Source organism: Portunus trituberculatus, chromosome 41 (assembly GCF_017591435.1).
Source record: "Portunus trituberculatus isolate SZX2019 chromosome 41, ASM1759143v1, whole genome shotgun sequence".
NCBI classification, from domain to species: domain Eukaryota; kingdom Metazoa; phylum Arthropoda; class Malacostraca; order Decapoda; family Portunidae; genus Portunus; species Portunus trituberculatus.
The window spans coordinates 8,769,072-8,788,487 of NC_059295.1; the positions used below are offsets into that span (position 1 = coordinate 8,769,072).

The following is a 19,416-nucleotide window of genomic DNA, read 5'->3' on the forward strand; positions in this document are numbered from 1 at the left end:
AATTTTAACAGGTCCCAATCGAAATTTCTATGATAATGTTTACATTCTAATGAATTTCTAATGATCGTTTAACAAAGATTCTCCATCATCACTTGGAAAAGGTCTACGGAAAACTTGTTACTTTTGAAAAAAAAATATGAGTGTGAAATTCCAGTGTTCGAAAATACAGGTCCAAAAATTTTAGTTTACTGTACGGATTACAAAGAAGACACGTAACTACTAATTCTAAAGAATAGGATTCTACAGCATTGGTTACTAGTCTGCATCATCAGGAGTCCCTGTTTTCATATCTACAAAAGGTGGAATATATACTGCTAGGAAATACGGAAAAATATTTTATTTTCAATGGGCTTCCTCTCCTATACCGTGTGTGGTAACTTGAATCAATTTTGGAGTTTGTGACTTGCAAAATATACAACTATGCATGATAATATTTACATCAGAATGACTTCGGTACAACATCGCTTGTGGAGGACGTGAGTGGGAGTGGGAATATGTATCGGGTGAGCAGGTGTGCGTTACCTGCCCCGCTAGCACCTTTCTCATTAGCGTGATCACAGCGCTTTATGCATGGAAATACAGATATTTGCGGGACTGTACACGTACGGGTGTGTGTTTGGAGAGTGAGGGTGGAGGTGGAGGAGTAAAACAGCACGGTACAGCGAGTAACAAGCACATGATTCTTATTTGGGTAACAGGTGTGTTGATGTACTGGTGCGCTCAACGAATGATGGCTTATGGACTATACACAGGATAAGAGGTCATAAGAAGGATCTAAATATACGTATTGAGTATTATTCCACCCCATGTATGCGCATATTGGCATATATGGGGCCAATGACGCCCTACTTGCATCATCGATGAACACAGCCTGGATGCGCGAATTTGGCGGCAGAGGAAAGAAAAAAAAAGAAGAGGAGTCGGGATGGAAACGTGTCACGTGTAAGACAAATGATTGACATACACTCAACACACCTTATCATGAGCACGTCACCCAAAAAAATAACGTTAACAATAAAATTAATAAGGATAATTTACAATATCATCATGATCCGTGCTTGGTGACTCATCCCTTCAAGCCGAACATGCCGAAGAATTGTCGGATGGGGTCCCGCCGCCGTCCGTAGTGGTGCGGGGATACGGGCAGGGGCTTGAACTCTCCTTCGCAGTATTCGACGGGCGCGTGGAAATCTTGGTTGTGAGGGTGGGGCAGCAAAGGAGGCGGCCCGTAAGAGGCGGGAGGCGCCGGGGGAGGCCCATACGAGGCAGGGGGATGCGGCTCCGGTTCTGGATGAGGTATTGGTTCCGGGTGTGGCAGGGGCGGCGGTGGTCCGTAGTTAGAAGTGGGTGGTGGGCCGTAGGAAGGTGATGGGGCGGGAAGTGGGGGGCCGTAGGAAGGAGAGGGGTCAGAAGGTGGACCGTAAGAGGTGGATAGGCCATGGGGAGGGACGGGGACATGTAACTGCGAGGTCTGCTTGATGGGGCCGAAATTATGGGGATCAGGGTGAGGGGCAAGAATGTGGGGCTGGGCGGGGGACGGGCTTATCGGGTGATCCTCTGGGAATTGGAAATGATTTTTGGTATTGATGGGAAGGTCAGAGGATTCAATATGGGGGACGGCCACTGGGATGTGATCAGGCTGCAACGGAAGAAAACGCGTTATTCTTTGCCTTCATAAGCACTGCGGAAGACTAGAAGTCAAGGAAGGGGTCTTGAAATTTTGTCAGCTCAAGGAATCAGAAAAAAAGAACTCCAGACGCGAGACAGGTAAGGCAAGCGGGAAGGACAGTAAAGGGAAGTCCAGCCACTTTTGTAAGAAACGGATCAGTCATGGGGATTCGTCAAAGGGACAGAAACTCAAGGTCGTTGGTATAGGCAGAGATGAAGACAGAGAAAGAAGGAAAACAATAGTGTAATGAGGCATATTTCACACAGTACATCATACTCACACATCACACCTTATAGATATGAGAGAGAGAGAGAGAGAGAGAGAGAGAGAGAGAGAGAGAGAGAGAGAGAGAGAGAGAGAGAGAGAGAGAGAGAGAGAGAGAGAGAGAGAGAGAGAGAGAGAGAGAGAGAGAGAGAGAGAGAGAGAGAGAGAGAGAGAGAGAGAGAGAGAATCATGCATAAAAGAAATTTAAAGTAGGAATGAAAGTCTTCGAAGTAACTTTTAAAGTAATATTGTTCATGGTAGTCCAAATTTTTATGAAAGCTAGATACATATGAAAAATGAGATTGGTTTAAGTATTTTATACAAATAAAAGGTTCGCCTGAACATATTAATTAAAGGAAAAGATCGAGGAGAGAATGAGAAAGTATTTTTTTGGAATAACAAAACATAAAATGCGTGCTTACGTACTACGATTAGAGGTGTGAGGAAAGGGAGGCAGTATATACAAATCAAGTGATTGGGAAGTGTCATGCAGCTTACATGCTCCTCTTACGATGCAGTCACACATAACACTCGTAAAGGGAAAGGAAGCTCGTTCGGTTCGTATTCCTCTGCAAATACTATTTTTTTTAAGACACTTTGTATCGGGTTGATAGTAGTCGTAGAAGTCAGGTTGATGTGTATGTGTGTGTGTGTGTGTGTGTGTGTGTGTGTGTGTGTGTGTGTGTGTGTGTGTGTGTGTGTGTGTGTGTGTGTGTGTGTGTGTGTGTGTGTGTGTGCGTAGGTAGATTAGTAAGTAGTCTCCAATACATTTTGTCATGCACGTGTTTTCAGACGCGTTATCGGTGGTGTGGTGTGAGGTCATGCAAGGTGTGGGTGGACTGGTCTAGTGTCTGTTTGAGGTCGTCCAGGGTCAGAATATAGTCAGGTTTGTTGTCGAGGTCAACCAGGGTCAGCTTCAGCGCAAAGGATCTCCAAGGACGCTAGTGATGGTTCCGGGACTCAACGGGTGATGGCTTTGCTATGTACACACACACACACACACACACACACACACACACACACACACACACACACACACACACACGCGAACACTATATTGTTTCCTTGATAACATGAAACTTGCCAAGAATTGGTGAGTCTCTGGGGTGGAATTCACCGTCTTACTGACCCTGCTTTAACTTGCACCATTAGGAGACACGGGTCTGCCGCCTCGAAGCTATTATGTTCCTCGGAGCGCGGGTAGATGCACCCCGATGGCACTGGTCACCCCGGCGTCGCGTATCCCGGCGTGACTCGTAAATGTACAGCTAAAGCCAAACATATAATACAATCGAAGGAAGAAGTAGCCAAGTGAGTCAACCATAATGCACAGAGAACTGGTGAATAATGCCAAAAGATACAAGAAGAGACAGTGACAATATAAAGAAAAACTAATAATAAAACAGAAAAATAATAATGATAAAAAAGAAATCTACAATCAATTTCTACATAAACACCACTATATACAGGCGACACCAAACAAACAAGGAAACACTCTACAAGAAATGCCTCAAGGATACGTGAACATGGGGAAAGAAATAAAAAAGAATGTTTTGCAAAATGCTGTATTTCACTATATACAATATTGCCTCCTTACGTCCCTTATTCTACAAAGAGAGAGAGAGAGAGAGAGAGAGAGAGAGAGAGAGAGAGAGAGAGAGAGAGAGAGAGAGAGAGAGAGAGAGAGAGATTGTAGGGTGACCGTTGTGGCTCAGGGTGGCGAAATGTATTATCACAGTTTTTAGGGTGACAGCAGCGCGGTTGAGGGTGACGGAAGAAAAAGAAGGCAGAGCTGGTAGAGCTGAGCCGCTAAAAATTCATTGTAGTAAGTTCTGTTCTTAAATGCTGTCTGAGCTTTACGTAAAGCCCTCAGGCGACCCTCAGTGGGGAGCCTGCTGTCGTGGCACCCTCCTTTCACTCGGACAATCCACTACAGCCTTATTTCGTCAATTCTGATTTGTCAACTACGCATGCATGTTCTTGTACTTGTGGTAACGTAATGTATAACATGTGGATTTCTTACATGTAAATTGATATTTTGGCATGCGGTTATATAAAAATCTGTGCACATAAAAATGTCAGACGAATTTTGGCCGTAACAAATCTATCACTCAGAAATCTTTTCATGATTTTGTAGGGAGCGGGATGGGCTGGTGGGAAGAGAGGGGAGGGTGCTGAGGGCTGATGGTGTCTATGGTACGGACCGAGGGTGTGTTGGATGGGATTTAGTCATCGGTTGCGTTATATTAGGGACTGTTGGGGTCTACTGGGCGTTAGGAGTGTCGGCAATGAGGGCATGTGCAGGGGCGCGCAGGGGAGGGATGGCAGGGGACTTTGCGGCCCGTCTTGGTAACAGTTGCTGTGTTGCGAGCACCACCTCGACACACATTATGTACATGAAGACTCGCATGTGCACCCCCACTAATAGCCACGTGCAGGTGTATGGATACAGAATAATGATATACAAACTGTTGGAAATCTTTAAATGTGGCTTGGTTTGAGAAAGAGTAGGAAGAGAAATACATATTATTTACAAGAGCTTACGTCCCCTTGTAGGTATCTGTGATTGTACGTATCTGTGATTGAGTGGGAGGATGTACAGATGTACAGACTGAGTATTGATACGTACACGGGGGCAAGAGGAGGAGGAGGAACAGAAGTTGGAAGGCGAGGATGGATGGATGGATTGATGGATGGAGGAGAAGGAGGAAACATTTCGAAATTTACTGTAGTACAAAAATGGTGTTTGTGTGTACCCATCTAAGAATGAAAGAAAACAAAAGAAAATAAAGCAGTGGCGCGCGCGCACGCATGCATGCACGCACGCACGCACGCACGCACGCACACACACACACACACACACACACACACACACACACACACACACACACACACACACACACACACACACACACACACACACACATGCGCGAGCACGCGTTGAACACAGATTCATTCATTCTCTCTCTCTCTCTCTCTCACACACACACACACACACACACACACACACACACACACACACACACACACACACACACTTTTCGATAAGATGCAAATTGTCATCGATAATAGATCATAAAAACAATAAGGATCAATTATGGATGTGTCTTCCATAGTATTGATATATATATATATATATATATATATATATATATATATATATATATATATATATATATATATATATATATATATATATATATCAAGACGAAAATGTGTGTATGGTTCACCGCTGACAAATTAATTTGGTTACTTTGTTAACTTGTTGGTGAGTTATAAGGAGCGTCGGAATGAGGGAAGGACAGGGAGGGAGACTAAGGTTAATGGGAAGGAAGAGGGAAAGGAGGGACCAGAGAGGAAAAAAAAAAAAAAAGTAACGGCCAGATAATTAATGGATTTGATGGAGGGCGAAAGCAGAACACGGGAGTAAGGAGGAGAGTGAAGGGGAGATAAACGTATTGGACTCATGTAGTAAGCACGAACACACACACACACACACACACACACACACACACACACACACACACACACACACACACACACACACACACACAGGAGCAACAGCAGCAGGAGCAGTAGTAAGAAGCCCATAATAGACTAAAGGACACAGAAAGAATAGGAAGATTAAGTTTAAAAAATATATATAATATATACTCTATGATATATAATGACAACCTTACGACAGTTAGGTTCAAAACACACACACACACACACACACACACACACACACACACACACACACACACACACACACACACACACACACATATATATATATATATATATATATATATGAATTAAGTCAGTAAGCTTCACCCTCGCGCTCAAGAAGTTGGCTGAAGAGCACCTCAGAAATTTTCTCACGCATAATATACACAAGCACTTAGCGGAGAAAACGGAGACAAGTAAACAGGCGGCCACAGATAGATAGGCCAGAGGTAATAAGGCCACAGGTAGAGGCAGCCCAGAGGTAACCAGACCACAGGCAGACAGGCCACAGCGATAACAGTACATTTACAAGTACTACGGAAGAAGAGCATCCACCCTTGATTACACCCTGATCTCAGTAGGACTATGGTTACTGTAGTTGTTATGGTTATTACTACAAGAAGGGAACAGGGACCACGGCAGCAGAGGGGAGATGGAGGCGCCGGGACTGGAAGAAGGAGAGGGGCTGTGGCCTTGTGGAAGATGGAGGGAAGTTTTGGGGTTGAAGAGAGACCACTTAGAAGTGAGGGTGAGGACGTACAATGGGACTCGGCCCGTGGGAGTCTCGCCACTTGCTGAGGTCTAACCGCGGCAGGATTCCAGCGTTGCAGGCCACGCGGGGATTTCTGGATGAAGACGGTGCAGGCGCGGAGGTTGCGGAAGAAGAGAGCATGAGGATGAAATACAGCTCATACTTATTACAGGTTACCATTGATTGATACACATTATGGCAATATTAAGAAACACAGAAAACTGGTGTACTATTTTTTTTAAACAGGTGACTACGGTATACTTACATCTCGTGGTCCGGCAACACCATGGCGTATACCTGCATCGTTTTAATGTCATCGCTGTTATCACAAATCACCCTGGACAGCTTCACTTTCCTGATCTCCTCAAGCTGATCTGTGGTTGAAGGAGAAACAGAGGAGGTGATAAGTAAGGGACTTATGAAAGACATCAACATGGCTCATGGTGTGCGACAGACAAGGAATGAAAATATAAACGAAATGACGCAAGAATGCAGATTGTCGACAGACACATGCAAACGCTGCACACGAACGGAGGAAACTACATTTTGTCAGATTACCGCATAAGTACATTAGAGAAAAAAAAAAGAAAAAAGAAAAAATGAAAAACAAAGAGCTACTGACCTGGTGTAAATTGAGAGGGGAAGCCCTGATTCTCGTACCAAAACCTGTCACCAAAACGTAGTTCCTTGAAGGTAAGGCCAATGAGGCAGCTAAAGGTGGGCCCAATCATGGAACCTGGCAGGGGGCGCTCGCTCACTCCGCCGCTCCACAGGTCGATGTCATCAGGATGTCTGTGGAGATAGAGCGGGGAAATAAGTCGGGAGAGAATGGATACAGGGTGGAGAGACGAGGATATGGAAGAGAGGAAATGGAAGGAAAAGACGCCCGTTTATAAGAATAAAGACAACGTGCCAAATAAATGTATAAAATAACTATCTAAATACAAAATGATTAATGACAAAAACAATAAGAAAGTTTTAAAATGGTCGGTTAAAACACAAACAAACAACCCATGGGAAAAAAATAAAACACATAAGAAAAATTAAAGAATCTCTTCCCCATTTAACCTTCCTTTCCTGAGAAACCCACCTGTAGATATGCTTGTAGCGGGCCACACTCTTGTTGGACATGGTGCCTAGAAGGTCCTCGAACACATGCGCTCTGGGCAGGCCACAGAACACCCTGTAGTCATTGTAGGAGTTGACACCGTGCTCACGTCCTCGCTGCATGTTGATGGCGGCGAGATCCATCCCCCAGCGTTTATCATGCTCCTCGAACAGATGGTTAGTGACCTGAAGGTGTCCCAAGGGAGGATAGCATCAGATAATGAGACTGCAAAGGCCCTATTGATCCACACAAGACAACCCCTGAGCTCTCCAAACTTGTCATCAGCCTTCATCACTTGCAAATTTATCCATCATCTAGAAATCATCCAGTACTTGTTCTAGTTCAGAGGAAGGTGTCGGTGTATGATCCGAGAGAAGGTAGAATGGAAAATGTGGAAAGGAGGATAGCAGGCTAGAATGGAACATGTGTAGGCGGTTGAATGACGGAATAGAAAAGGTGGAAGGGGCAAGGCTGGGTGGTCATGTTTGTTGGGCAGGCTATGGAGGATTGGAAGATGTGGTGGGGGGACGGTTGGAGGAGGTTGCTGCGTCTGTCACTCACCTCCTGCGTGACTGAGTCATCCATAGCCTGCGCCACCTGGTTTACGAGGCCCATGATGTACTGGTCGCACCATCCTGCCTTGTACAGGTCGTATGGCTTACGCAACATTTTGCTGAGTCGCTGCGAGCCTGGCGAGGTGGAAGGAAGCTGGGGTTACTGGTGAACAGGTAAACAAAAGAGTACGCCTAACTACTACTACTACTGCCATTACTGCTAGAGGATTACTAATTGAATATGGAGAAAACAGTGCATTCAATTCCTAAACTATGCGTGCGTTGGGATCCGAGGGGTCTCCAAGCGCACGGGTTCGAATCCTGTCCAGGGTCCGAGTGTATGTTGGGCTTCCTCACTGGGGGCAAGGGTTTCCTAGCGGGTGGGCTTTAAGATAGGAGGTACTCCAAAAAAGTATCCCCTTTAGCCCATAAATTCCCGTGAAAAGCCCGCAGGGTATAAAAAAAAAAAGCAATAATAACAATAACGACTACTACATCTATTTCTACTACTACTACGAGTATTACTACTACTACTACTACTACCACTATTACTACTACTTCTACTACTACTACTACTACTACTACTACTACTACTACTACTACTACTACTACTTCTACTACTACTACTACTGCCATTACTGCTAGAGGATTACTAATTGAATATGGAGACAAACAGTACATTCAGTTCCCAAAACAACAAAACAGAAACAACAATAACAGCAACGACTTCTACATCGACTACTACTACTACTACTACGACTACTACCACCAGCAGGACCAGCGGCACACTCACTGATGTATTTGTTGCCGGGACTCCAGCGCTCGATGGTGGCGGGCAGCAGCGAGTGGCCGAAGCGGAATGCTGATGTTACGAAATCGTCGGACATGGAGGGATCAATCTTGGGATCGTAGCCGTTGAAGTAACCCTGTGTGGAGCGAATAAGGAGGAGGAGGAGGAGGAGGAGGAGGAGGAGGAGGAGGAGGAGGAGGAGGAGGAGGATAAAAAAAAACAATTACATTACAGTAATCACAAATACATAAACCAAACTGAAGCAGATGATCAAAGCATTAAAGAACAAAAGGAAGTGGTGAGAAATGAGTGACAAAAGATATCTACTAATACTCGTATGCATAAAAAAGAAAGATTAGGAGAAAGTAACCTTTGAACAATGTTGTGCATAGAAAAGAAAACGAGAATAAAAAAAAAACACTCGAGAATATATATATATATATATATATATATATATATATATATATATATATATATATATATATATATATATATATATATATATATATATATATATATATATATATATATATATATATATATATATATATATATATATATATATATATATATATATATATATATATATATATATATAATTAACAAAGCAAAGAATAACACAATCAACGAAACGAAACAAAACAAAAACAAAAATTATCATAAAAAACATAAAAACACTAACGAACCACTAAATACAACAACACCGTAACAATAAACACCAATAAAACATCTATTCACCTACGCACACCCCCCTAACACAACACCACACGCCCGTTTCAACTCACGTGTTTCTCGAGGATGAGATGGTACTTCTCCATCACTTCCTTGCCGAGCACCATGGGCAGGAACTCGTTGTAGGTGATGTGTTGTGTGATGGCCGCTAAGATGTGTCTCGCCTCCTGCATATACCGGGCGGGGTGAAGGGAAGAGGAAGCGAGGCGTTAGCAGGGTATAAGGAAGACAACGCTGTATAAAAGAATGAAAAAGGATGACACAGAGAGAAGGAAAAAGGGAGACATGGCCAAAGGAGGGTAGGGGAGCGGGAATAGTCACGGATAGGATAAGATAAAGACAAGAAATGTAGAGGATAAAAAAAAGGGAAGACACAGGGAGAAAATAAGAGGGCAAAATAAGGGAGGAGAGGCGGGACAAGAGTCATGGATGGGATAAGATGAAGACAGGAAATGTAAAAAGGAGGAAAAAGGCAAGACACAGGGAGAGAAGAAGGGCAGGATGAGGATAAAGGGAAGCGGAAAGCGTCACCTACAGGATAAGATGAAAACAGAGAATGCAAAGAAGAAGAAGAAAAGAAAAGGATGTGACAGAGAGAAAAAGAAAATGAGACAAGGTTTGAACAAGATAGGATAAGGGTGGAGAGGAGAGGCAAGAGTCACGGATGAGATAGAATGAAGATAGTGATGCAAAGAATATAAAAAAAAAGATGAAAAGGAAGGGAGGAAGAAAGGGAGACAAGAACAAGCAAGGACAAGGACAAGGACAAGGACAAGGACAAGGACAAGGACAAGATAAGGATGGAGAGGAGTGGGAAGAGTTTCAAATGGGATAAGATGAGGACAAGAAATGCAAAAAGGATGAAAAAAAGGGAAGACACATGGAGGAAAAAAAAGGGAGACAAGGCTAAGGCAGGACAAGATACCAACATGAATTGTGGATGAAAGGAAGGGAGGCGAGACATTAACGGGGAACGAGAGAGGGAGAGTAAAATAAGGACAGTCAAAAAGATTAGGATATGAAATTGGATAAGAAAGCGTGTGTTAAGGAGAGAATCACACATAGGATGAGGATACGAGTATGTATGTGTGGATGATGGAAAGGCTGAGTTATGGAGCGGAACAGAGAAGAACGGGAGAGGAACATTACAGGAAGAGGGATACAGAGAAGGTGAGCTATGGGATGGAGCAAAGGAAAAACAGGAGACGATTAAATTCTCTGAGAGAGAGAGAGAGAGAGAGAGAGAGAGAGAGAGAGAGAGAGAGAGAGAGAGAGAGAGAGAGAGAGAGAGAGAGAGAGAGAGAGAGAGAGAGAGAGAGAGAGAGAGAGAGAGAGAGAGAGAGAGAGAGAGAGAGAGAGAGAGAGAGAGAGAGAGAGAAAAAACAAGCACGCACGCACGGGCGCGCGCGCGCGCACACACACACACACACACACACACACACACACACACACACACACACACACACACACACACACACACACACAGAGTCAAGTCAACACTACTGGAGGCAGTCAGAGTAACTACAGGTGAGAGACTTACTGTGCAAGCACGAGAGACTAGCACAAGGTCAGGGCAGGTTAACACCGGTCACACTATACAGACAAACAAATATAATAGAAATATTTTGCAACTAAAATGTCAACTAGATAAAAAAAAAAAAAAAAAAGGAAAAAAAAACTTCTCCCTGAAATTCCTCGGTGTCCTTGGAAGCCTGCTTAGGTCCTGGACGTCAGCGGCGGCACCCTGGCGGCTCGAGGCGGCTCTAGGGGTACCTCCGGGGCCGTGGCGGTCACAGATGATACCTAGGTGACTCTGGAATTCCCTGGAAGTCATGAAAAGTCCCTGATGGCCATTAGAAGTCGGTGGCTATGTCCCTAGATGGCCCTGAGATGTCTACCGAGGGTTCTTTAGACTGAATTGGTCGATGGAGGTGGTTAGGAGTCCCTGGCAGTCCCTAGGTATGTGCAGTGGTCCGCTGGAGCCTGAGGGGCGGGCGGAAGGGTGTGGTTGGTTGACTCACATGGTACAGCTTCTCGTCGTCCCAGTGTGGGTTGTAGCGGTACAACCCCATGGCGATCCGGTTGTGCTCCCTCATGAAGAGTGTGTGCAGCACCGCCAACACCTGGAAGCGTGCGGGATCAAGGCGTGAGACAGGTGGCGGGGGAAAGGGGAGCGTTAGGAAGATAGAATACAGTTTTATAATGAATATGAAAGTGAGACAGACGATATATACGGGACAGGGGGACGAGATAGGTATCATTAAGAGAAGACAAGAAAGAAAAGTGACAAAAAAAAAAAAAAACTTGATAGGGGGTGTGACACAAGTTGTAAGTTTAATTATAAAAACCAACAATGAAACAAGTGTCACATGTTAGACAGTAGGAGGGGACATGAAGAGAAGGCAACCACTATAATGTAGACACTAAAAGAATCATGGACTGCAACAAGAGCAAGAATTGAAAAGTTGTAAGTTCAAATATCAAAATGAACCAGAAAAAAAAAATGTAATTGAGCATGAGGGTGGCAAATACAAGGAGCCACAGTGACGCCTCTATGCAGTCCTTACCAGCTGTTCATTGACTCTGCCGTCACCCGCGTCGAAACAGTACACGTCCCTGTTGGGTCTGATGCAGCCCTCGTCAGGTTCATTGAGCTTGAGGGGCAGCAGATCCTTCATGCCGAACTCCCTGAACACCGGCAGAGACTGAAGGGAAGAAAGGGAAGGATGGGAAGGAAGGGATCAGTTAGGGTGACGTTGTAGAATAAGTAAGGGATCAGTTAGGGTGACGTTGTAGAATAAGTAAGGGTGTCACTATACAGGGGTTTGGTGTTCTATGTAGTTATTTATTTTCACGTTTTTTTCTATTACAGTAATATTTCTTCTACGGTCAACAGGCATTACATGTAATCCACAATGTTCATTACCTATCAGTTTTCTTATCTGCGTGTGAGTGTCAACCTCGCTAATTGATGTTTTGAGCAATATAGGTAAGTCTATTCTCTCTCTCTCTCTCTCTCTCTCTCTCTCTCTCTCTCTCTCTCTCTCTCTCTCTCTCTCACACCTTCATGAGACCGCCGCGGTGCAGACGGATCTGGTCGGCGTGGTCATTGGTGCTGCCGTAAACCCAGTTGGCATCCAGCACTGAGGAAATCTGGTTGATCTGGGAGCGAGGACCTGAGCGGGAAGATGAAGAGGAGATGGAAAATAGGGACATTAATAAGGCTCATCATTCAGGAAATTATTTTAGTGTGTTTTGATATTTCACTACGAATTGTTTACATCGAGCAAAACTTACGTAATTCTATAGTCATTCCTGGACAATCACCAACATTTGTTTGGTCCCGGTTTGGTTTCCTTGGCTCTCCGCAACACACATCAATACTCGAACGTAACATACTTTGCCAAATAACCTTCTTGTAACTAATCTCATTCCCTTTCCCTCAAATCTATTCCCCACTAGAGCCACAGTTCCTACAACATCCTATAAGTGAGTACCCGTCAGCCTCGCCGCCACCCGAACACTCACCCAGCTTGCAGCCGTACTTGACGCCGGGCACAGAGCGCACCATGGAGATGCAATTCTGGCCAAAGAGCGAGTAGAAGGGATCTTCGTCGGGAACGTGGATAGGGAAGCACTCAGGATGTCCGGGGCCTTCGCAGCACTTAGGGTCCTCCTTGGTGATGGGATCTGGCGGAGGAGGAGGAGGAGGAGGAGGAGGAGGAGGAGGAAAAAGAAAAGAATTAAGTCATTTAAGGTCATGTTAAAGAGAATACTTAAAATTTACATATAATTAAAAGTCTTGACACAATAGATAACAGAACGCTTATCTTAATGAAAACTAAGAGCATGAAAGAGCATGAAAGGAGGATCATGTCGTGGCAGGACCTCACCTTTGGTTTCAGCAGTGAGGGTCATGTCGTGGTCAATGGCCTGGCCCCACGCCACGGCCATGATGGTCACTGCGTGGTCGTGTGGGCCGTCGTCGCGGTGCAGGTGGGCGGACACTATGCGGGGAGACGGCAGTGGGTATCCGTCGACTCCGACACGTGGGGCGTCGATACCTGGCGTGGAGGGAAAGGGAGGGTGAGACACGGTAGTAACAGGCATGCCGAGTGACGAGGTGTGGTGAAGAGTGAATGCACAGCACAGAGAAAGGGCTGCGGTAAGAATTTCAGGGGTTCTCAACCTTTTTCTCGTCAAGAACCCTCTGAGTTGTAAGACCATCTACCCGAACCCTCAGTGATTTGACATCGAGCAAAATGTTAATTTAATGACACACTAAATCAATAGGCAAAGGTATTCTGAAGATTGTGAATTAAATCAGCACAGAGAAAGGGCTGCGGTAAGATGGTGATGGATGGTGTTGGTGGTGTGGTGAGATGCGGTGTGGTCTGCGGATAGTAACAGTGGTGGTGCGGTGGTGATGATGTGCGGTGTTCTGTCAGCTGGTGTAGTTGAGTTATGGACTCGTCTTCAATTATTTTCTTTTGGGTCTGGCAATTTTTTTTCACCAATATTTGTTGCCCTATGTCAACGACCTTACCACCACCACCACCACCACACCTCATCAACAACAAAGTGAGGGTGTGGTGGTGAAGTGAATACAATGCTGCTCACTTTTGTAATTCGATAAGAAAAAGGAGAATAAAATGTCAATATGAAGAAACACAGCACGGGGAAATCTTGGGTAAGAATGTACAGAGGGCGAAGGTGAGGGTAGTGGGTGGTGGTGGGCTGCTTGGGGGGGGTGGAGGGCTTACCGTCGGCGTACGCAGGAGGAAGGCGTCGCTTGAAGGCAGTGTTCATGGCACCCCACAGAGGGTTCTCCAGGTTGTTGCACCGACCATTGTACTTACGATACCTACGAGAGAGAGAGAGAGAGAGAGAGAGAGAGAGAGAGAGAGAGAGAGAATATTTTATGTATACACTCTAATACAAATACTAATTTTCACATTTTTTTCTTTTACCATAAGTTCATTGTATATAATTCCCATTCACTAATGAGGCACACACACACACGTCAACCTGTTCCTCAACCCAGCTGTTCATTCATTCATCCAGTTTCTCTTTCCTCCCATTCTTTGTCTTCCTGTGTTTCTTCACCCTTGTAAATAAAATCCTACTCCTCCTCCTCCTCCTCCTCCCGAGCACTCACCTGGTCACCTCACACTTGGTCGGCTTCATAAAATCTGGGCACACTTTCCCGATGATGGTGCGGAAGGAATCGATAAGAGGCAGACCGTTCACTAGCACGTCCTTGGGCAAGTTATACCTTTGGGGGGATGGAAAGCGTAAGGTGAAGTAATGGCAATGTGGTGAATGGAGTACTACATGAATGAAGTTAAAATCCTGCTTGCAAGTTTCAATCAAGAGTGGTTTATTTTCTGTTAGCGGCAGACTGAACAAGACATATTGCTTTCTTTAATTTTCTTGCAACCCTAACACGTGGGACAAAACAGACAAACCAAAACAAACAAATACAACAAACAAAAAGGAAGGGCAAAAACAGCAAGGAAGTCACTCACTCCTTGGCAAGGTTCCTTGAGGTCTCTACCAGAACGGCACCCAGGTTGCCCAGGTCCCTGTGGTCTGGATCACGCATGGGGCGCGGCAGACCCAGGCGGTCCCTGGCTGCCCTGAAGGCTGTGTTCACAGACTGGAAGCTGATGCAGGTGAAGCCTTCACGCTCAGATGGCAACCTGCAAGCGGGAAGACATCGGTGAGCGGGAAGGCAGAAAAATATATATGAGTGAAAAATAAATAAATAAATAAATAAATAAATAAATAAATAAATAATAATAATAATAATAATAATAATAATAATAATAATAATAATAATAATAATAATAATAATAATCACTATTATTATACTATCATTATAAAAGACGGAGGAAAGAATATGAAAGATAGATTAATTTACTGTTTATAAAAAAAATCATTGGGCAAATATACAATACAATAAATACAAGATGAAACTGAAAGAAAGGGAGGGAAGAGTTTTCACGACCTGAAGACAGAGAAACTGACCACTGATTGTTCCTACAGGAGGGAGAAAGGATGCAGAGAGGCAGATAGCTCACCCTAGTACACCCCCTCTCCCCGGCCTTCTCTCTCTCTTTAGCCATGCAGGGAAAGTGCTTGGAGTGTTGCCCGAGGCGTTGTCACACGTGTGTATCAATGTCTGTCTGTCAGTGTTCTGTACTAACCTTGGTGGAAAGTGTGTGTGTGTGTGTGTGTGTGTGTGTGTGTGTGTGTGTGTGTGTGTGTGTGTGTGTGTGTGTGTACTCACCCAATGCCGTTGAACACTCCGAGGGCGAAATCTCTCTTGTAAGTCTTGCCAGGGCCGGGCAGCAATAGTGCGCAGTTACTGTCACCGCCGCGGCCTGGGTGTGAGCTGCGACCTCCTCCGGGGAACCTGGGAGTCGGGACGAGGAAAAACAAGGTAAGAAGAAAGGATGGGACATAAAATGGGAAGGGAGAACCAGTGGGTGATACCGGACTAAGGGTTAATGATTGGAAGGGGTCAAAGCTGGTTGTGGTGCGTGGGTGTCGTGGTTTGCTAAGCCTGATACCAAGCTATACGCTGTCCTACACATTTACACTCTGCTCTTTCACCACGAGGAGATTCACTTCAAAGGACGCAAATATGATTAACCGGATTCTCAAGAGTGTTTTCCTGTTGTTCACGTAGAAATCTTGTTAATCTATCACTATAACAATAAAAAAAAAAAAAAAACACTGAAAAACTACTGTACCTTCACTCTTCTCCCACTTCAACTAGCTTATGTGGAGAAAGAAGTGTTTAAGAATATGGTCCTCGGTTTGATCCTTCTCACTGATTCTGAATGGTATGGTTTCCTGTCTATCCTCCGATCAGTGCAGCACACAGTTGTATTCAGCACCATAAGGTCACAGTGGCCCATCGATCAGGGGGAAAGGTGAGGATACAAATGATCTCTCTACTTTCAAACTGCCAAATTTTTCTGTCTGCGTTGAACAGTTTTAGTATCGACTACCTCGTGCTACAAAAGCGTCAAACTAGTCGGCTTCCTGCCATTATGTCTGTTTAGCGGCGTCATGTCACCTTATTCCTTCCATCATGACACCATTCCTCACGCTCTCACTCGTTATCCATCGCTTTCCTTTCATGCACAACTTAGCCGCCAATTTCCACGTCCCACACTCATCATTTCACATTACCTGTCGGCTGGTGTCTGTTAGTCGTTTCCTGTTTCGACAATAACCGACTACTGGAGCTGGTGTCACCCGCAGTCACTCACCCTTCACTTGAGTGCCTCCGTCTCGTCATCCTTCCCCGCTCTCACACCTCTCTCCTGCTTTCTTGCTCATCGGCTGCCATTCCACCTGTCATCTGATATTTTCTCTCCCTTCTCAATCCCCCTGGCCACTTTTTCTTCTGAGGCGTCTGTCTCCTGCCTTGCTCATGTCCTCAATATTTTCCTATCTCGTCTCAAATTGAAAGCAAGGCATTTTGTTTTGTTTTTGTCCTATTTTTTTCGTCCAGTTATTTGTAAGTGCAGGTACTGGTCTATTTAGTAATATTGGTTTGGCTGCTTCATCACGATATGAACACATAATCTGGATTTTCTAGTTTTGTAGCTAAGATCCATAATCTTAGTTATCGTCGCTTCATCTCGATTACTTTCAACAAGCTATACAGGAGGTAAATGAAGTTTTCAGTGTCGCAGTGATAGCGCAACATGGTTTCTCCATTATCAGTGAAAGAAAAACACTCATGATAACACGACCAACCATCTGTGTAGCCTTTGGAAATGAACGAGTTAATTCTTAAAAAAGAATGGGTCTTGTCATTAACACAAGACAGTAAATCTATACTATCGTCCATATATTGCCTATAACTAACAAACTTCATCTAACCTTAAGAAAAGTCTAACACAACATAATCAAACTTAATCTCTTTTAATTTCATCTACGTACTCTATGCCTAAATAAGCCAAGTAGCCTTTATATAATTAATGTGATGAAGACTAAAGACTCCTGATACATGACCCACCATTTCCTCTGCTGGTGGGGAGGAAGCTTCTTCACTCTCCCACGACCTGTATTTTCAAACAGTTTGAAATTTCACGAAAAATTTCAAAGGCCACAAGGTTGATTAATCAGGCTCTCACGATGTTTTTTTTCTCAGTGACGATGCAGAATCCTTATTAGTCACTACTAGCATAACACAGACGTCTTTGAAAATTCTAATTAGCTTCCAGTACCCAATGATAAAAGTTGTCCAGAGAAGACACTAAAAAGCTGAGAATACAGCTCTACTGCGTCCCTTAATTAATGAAGCTTATCATAACAAAGACTAAAAGATGTTTCTCTACGGTCCTTTTCATCTCCGGCATCTGCACCTCCGTCTGCCCTGCGTCCCATGCCCGCCACTCACCTGCCGTGTCCCGGGGCAGGAGGGAAGCCGCCGTGGAATGCATCAGCTTCAGGCTCAGCTTCAGCTTCGGCTTTTACTTCAGCCGCCACCACCAACAACGCCAGTGCGAGGAACCTGCGGGCCAGCAAGAAGAGGGACGAGGTCAGGTCAGCCTAGGAAGGCGTCATAAAAATTAGTTTTACTTTTACATCGGGAACAAAGAAATGCAATGTCATTATTTTCAACTAGTAGAGTACAGCTAATATCCTGATGTATGAGATAAAACGCTTCTTTTATTTCACAAAGCGGAGATCAGACATCATCATTATCAGCAGCAGTAACAACAATAACAAGAACAACAATACAAGAACAACGCATATGGAAAAAAAGAAGCTACAAGAAAAAATACACTACACTATTATTGCGCGCATGACTGCATGCACACACACACACACACACACACACACAGCGTAGTGCAGTGGTTAGCACGCTCGACTCACAATCGAGAGGGGCCGAGTTCGAGTCCCGGGAAGCGGCAAGGCAAATGTGCAAACCTCTTAATGTGTAGCCCCTGTTCACCTAGCAGTAAATAAGTACGATGTAACTCGAGGTGTTGCAGCCTCGCTTACCCGGTGTGTGGAGTGTGGTGTGGTCTCAGTCCTACCCGAATATCGGTCTATGAACTCCGAGCTCGCTCCGTAATGGGGAAGACTGGCTGGGTGACCAACAGACGAGGTGAATTACACACACACACACACACACACACACACACACACACACACACACACACACACACACACACACACACACCCGGTAGCTCAGTGGTTAGAGCGCTGGCTTCACAAGCCAGAGGACCGGGGTTCGATTCCCCGGCCAGGTGGAGATATTTGGGTGTGTCTCCTTTCACATGTAGCCCCTGTTCACCTAGCAGTGAGTAGGTACGGGATGTAAATCGAGGAGTTGTGACGTTGTTGTCCCGGTGTGTGGTGTGTGTCTGGTCTCAGACCTATCCCAAGATCGGAAATAATGAGCTCTGAGCTCGTTCCGTAGGGTAACGTCTGGCTGTCTCGTCAGAGACTGCAGCAAATCAAACAGTGAAACACACACACACACACACACACACATACACACACAGAGTAGCCATACTAACTTAGACGAAAAAATAGAAAAAAATGAAAAGAAAAGACAACAACAATGACCAGAATGCGTAAGAACATCTATTATCGCAGACACAGAGGTCATCAACACACACCTGGGGCCTCAACTCACATTTTGGGAGGTTGACAGAGAAACAAGTTAGCGCCAACTTTCTCCGGCAGGAAAAGCTGATCTACTTGTTATGTTGTGAGGGTGTGGTGCTTGTGTGCTTCTCTTTTTCTCTCTCTCTCTCTCTCTCTCTCTCTCTCTCTGTGTGTGTGTGTGTGTGTGTGTGTGTGTGTGTGTGTGTGTGTGTGTGTGTGTGTGTGTATGTAATTCGCCCCAACAGAGAAAGAATCAATTTGTCAGCAAGAAGCGACACTCTCTCCTTCAATCTCAAGGGAATTAAGCCAACCACTAAGTCATTCTCTCCGCGCACTCCGCACCTGACACCCCGCCACGTAATGATGTAATGAGAGTAATGCTGTCCGGACACACGCAGCACTAGAGCGGCGGCACCA

General features: G+C 44.7%; 1 protein-coding gene across 1 annotated transcript in view; it reads right to left on the reverse strand.

Moving 5' to 3' along the window:
• Positions 1-322: 322 nt before the first annotated feature.
• The window catches only part of LOC123516923 (peroxidase-like), a 74,267-nt gene continuing 55,173 nt past the window's right edge, over positions 323-19,416 (reverse strand). Inside the window, exons 2-19 of the mRNA XM_045276693.1 lie at positions 17,780-17,893; positions 15,650-15,775; positions 14,886-15,059; positions 14,516-14,632; positions 14,121-14,221; positions 13,251-13,421; positions 12,886-13,047; positions 12,421-12,533; positions 11,925-12,062; positions 11,379-11,480; positions 9,411-9,524; positions 8,629-8,761; positions 7,843-7,970; positions 7,264-7,466; positions 6,796-6,965; positions 6,439-6,547; positions 6,183-6,267; positions 323-1,639 (exon numbers count right to left, since the gene is read on the reverse strand). Coding sequence (XP_045132628.1) covers positions 1,067-1,639; positions 6,183-6,267; positions 6,439-6,547; positions 6,796-6,965; positions 7,264-7,466; positions 7,843-7,970; positions 8,629-8,761; positions 9,411-9,524; positions 11,379-11,480; positions 11,925-12,062; positions 12,421-12,533; positions 12,886-13,047; positions 13,251-13,421; positions 14,121-14,221; positions 14,516-14,632; positions 14,886-15,059; positions 15,650-15,775; positions 17,780-17,893 — 2,833 coding nt within the window. The 3' untranslated portion in view covers positions 323-1,066. The remainder of the gene's footprint in view (positions 1,640-6,182; positions 6,268-6,438; positions 6,548-6,795; positions 6,966-7,263; positions 7,467-7,842; positions 7,971-8,628; positions 8,762-9,410; positions 9,525-11,378; positions 11,481-11,924; positions 12,063-12,420; positions 12,534-12,885; positions 13,048-13,250; positions 13,422-14,120; positions 14,222-14,515; positions 14,633-14,885; positions 15,060-15,649; positions 15,776-17,779; positions 17,894-19,416) is intronic.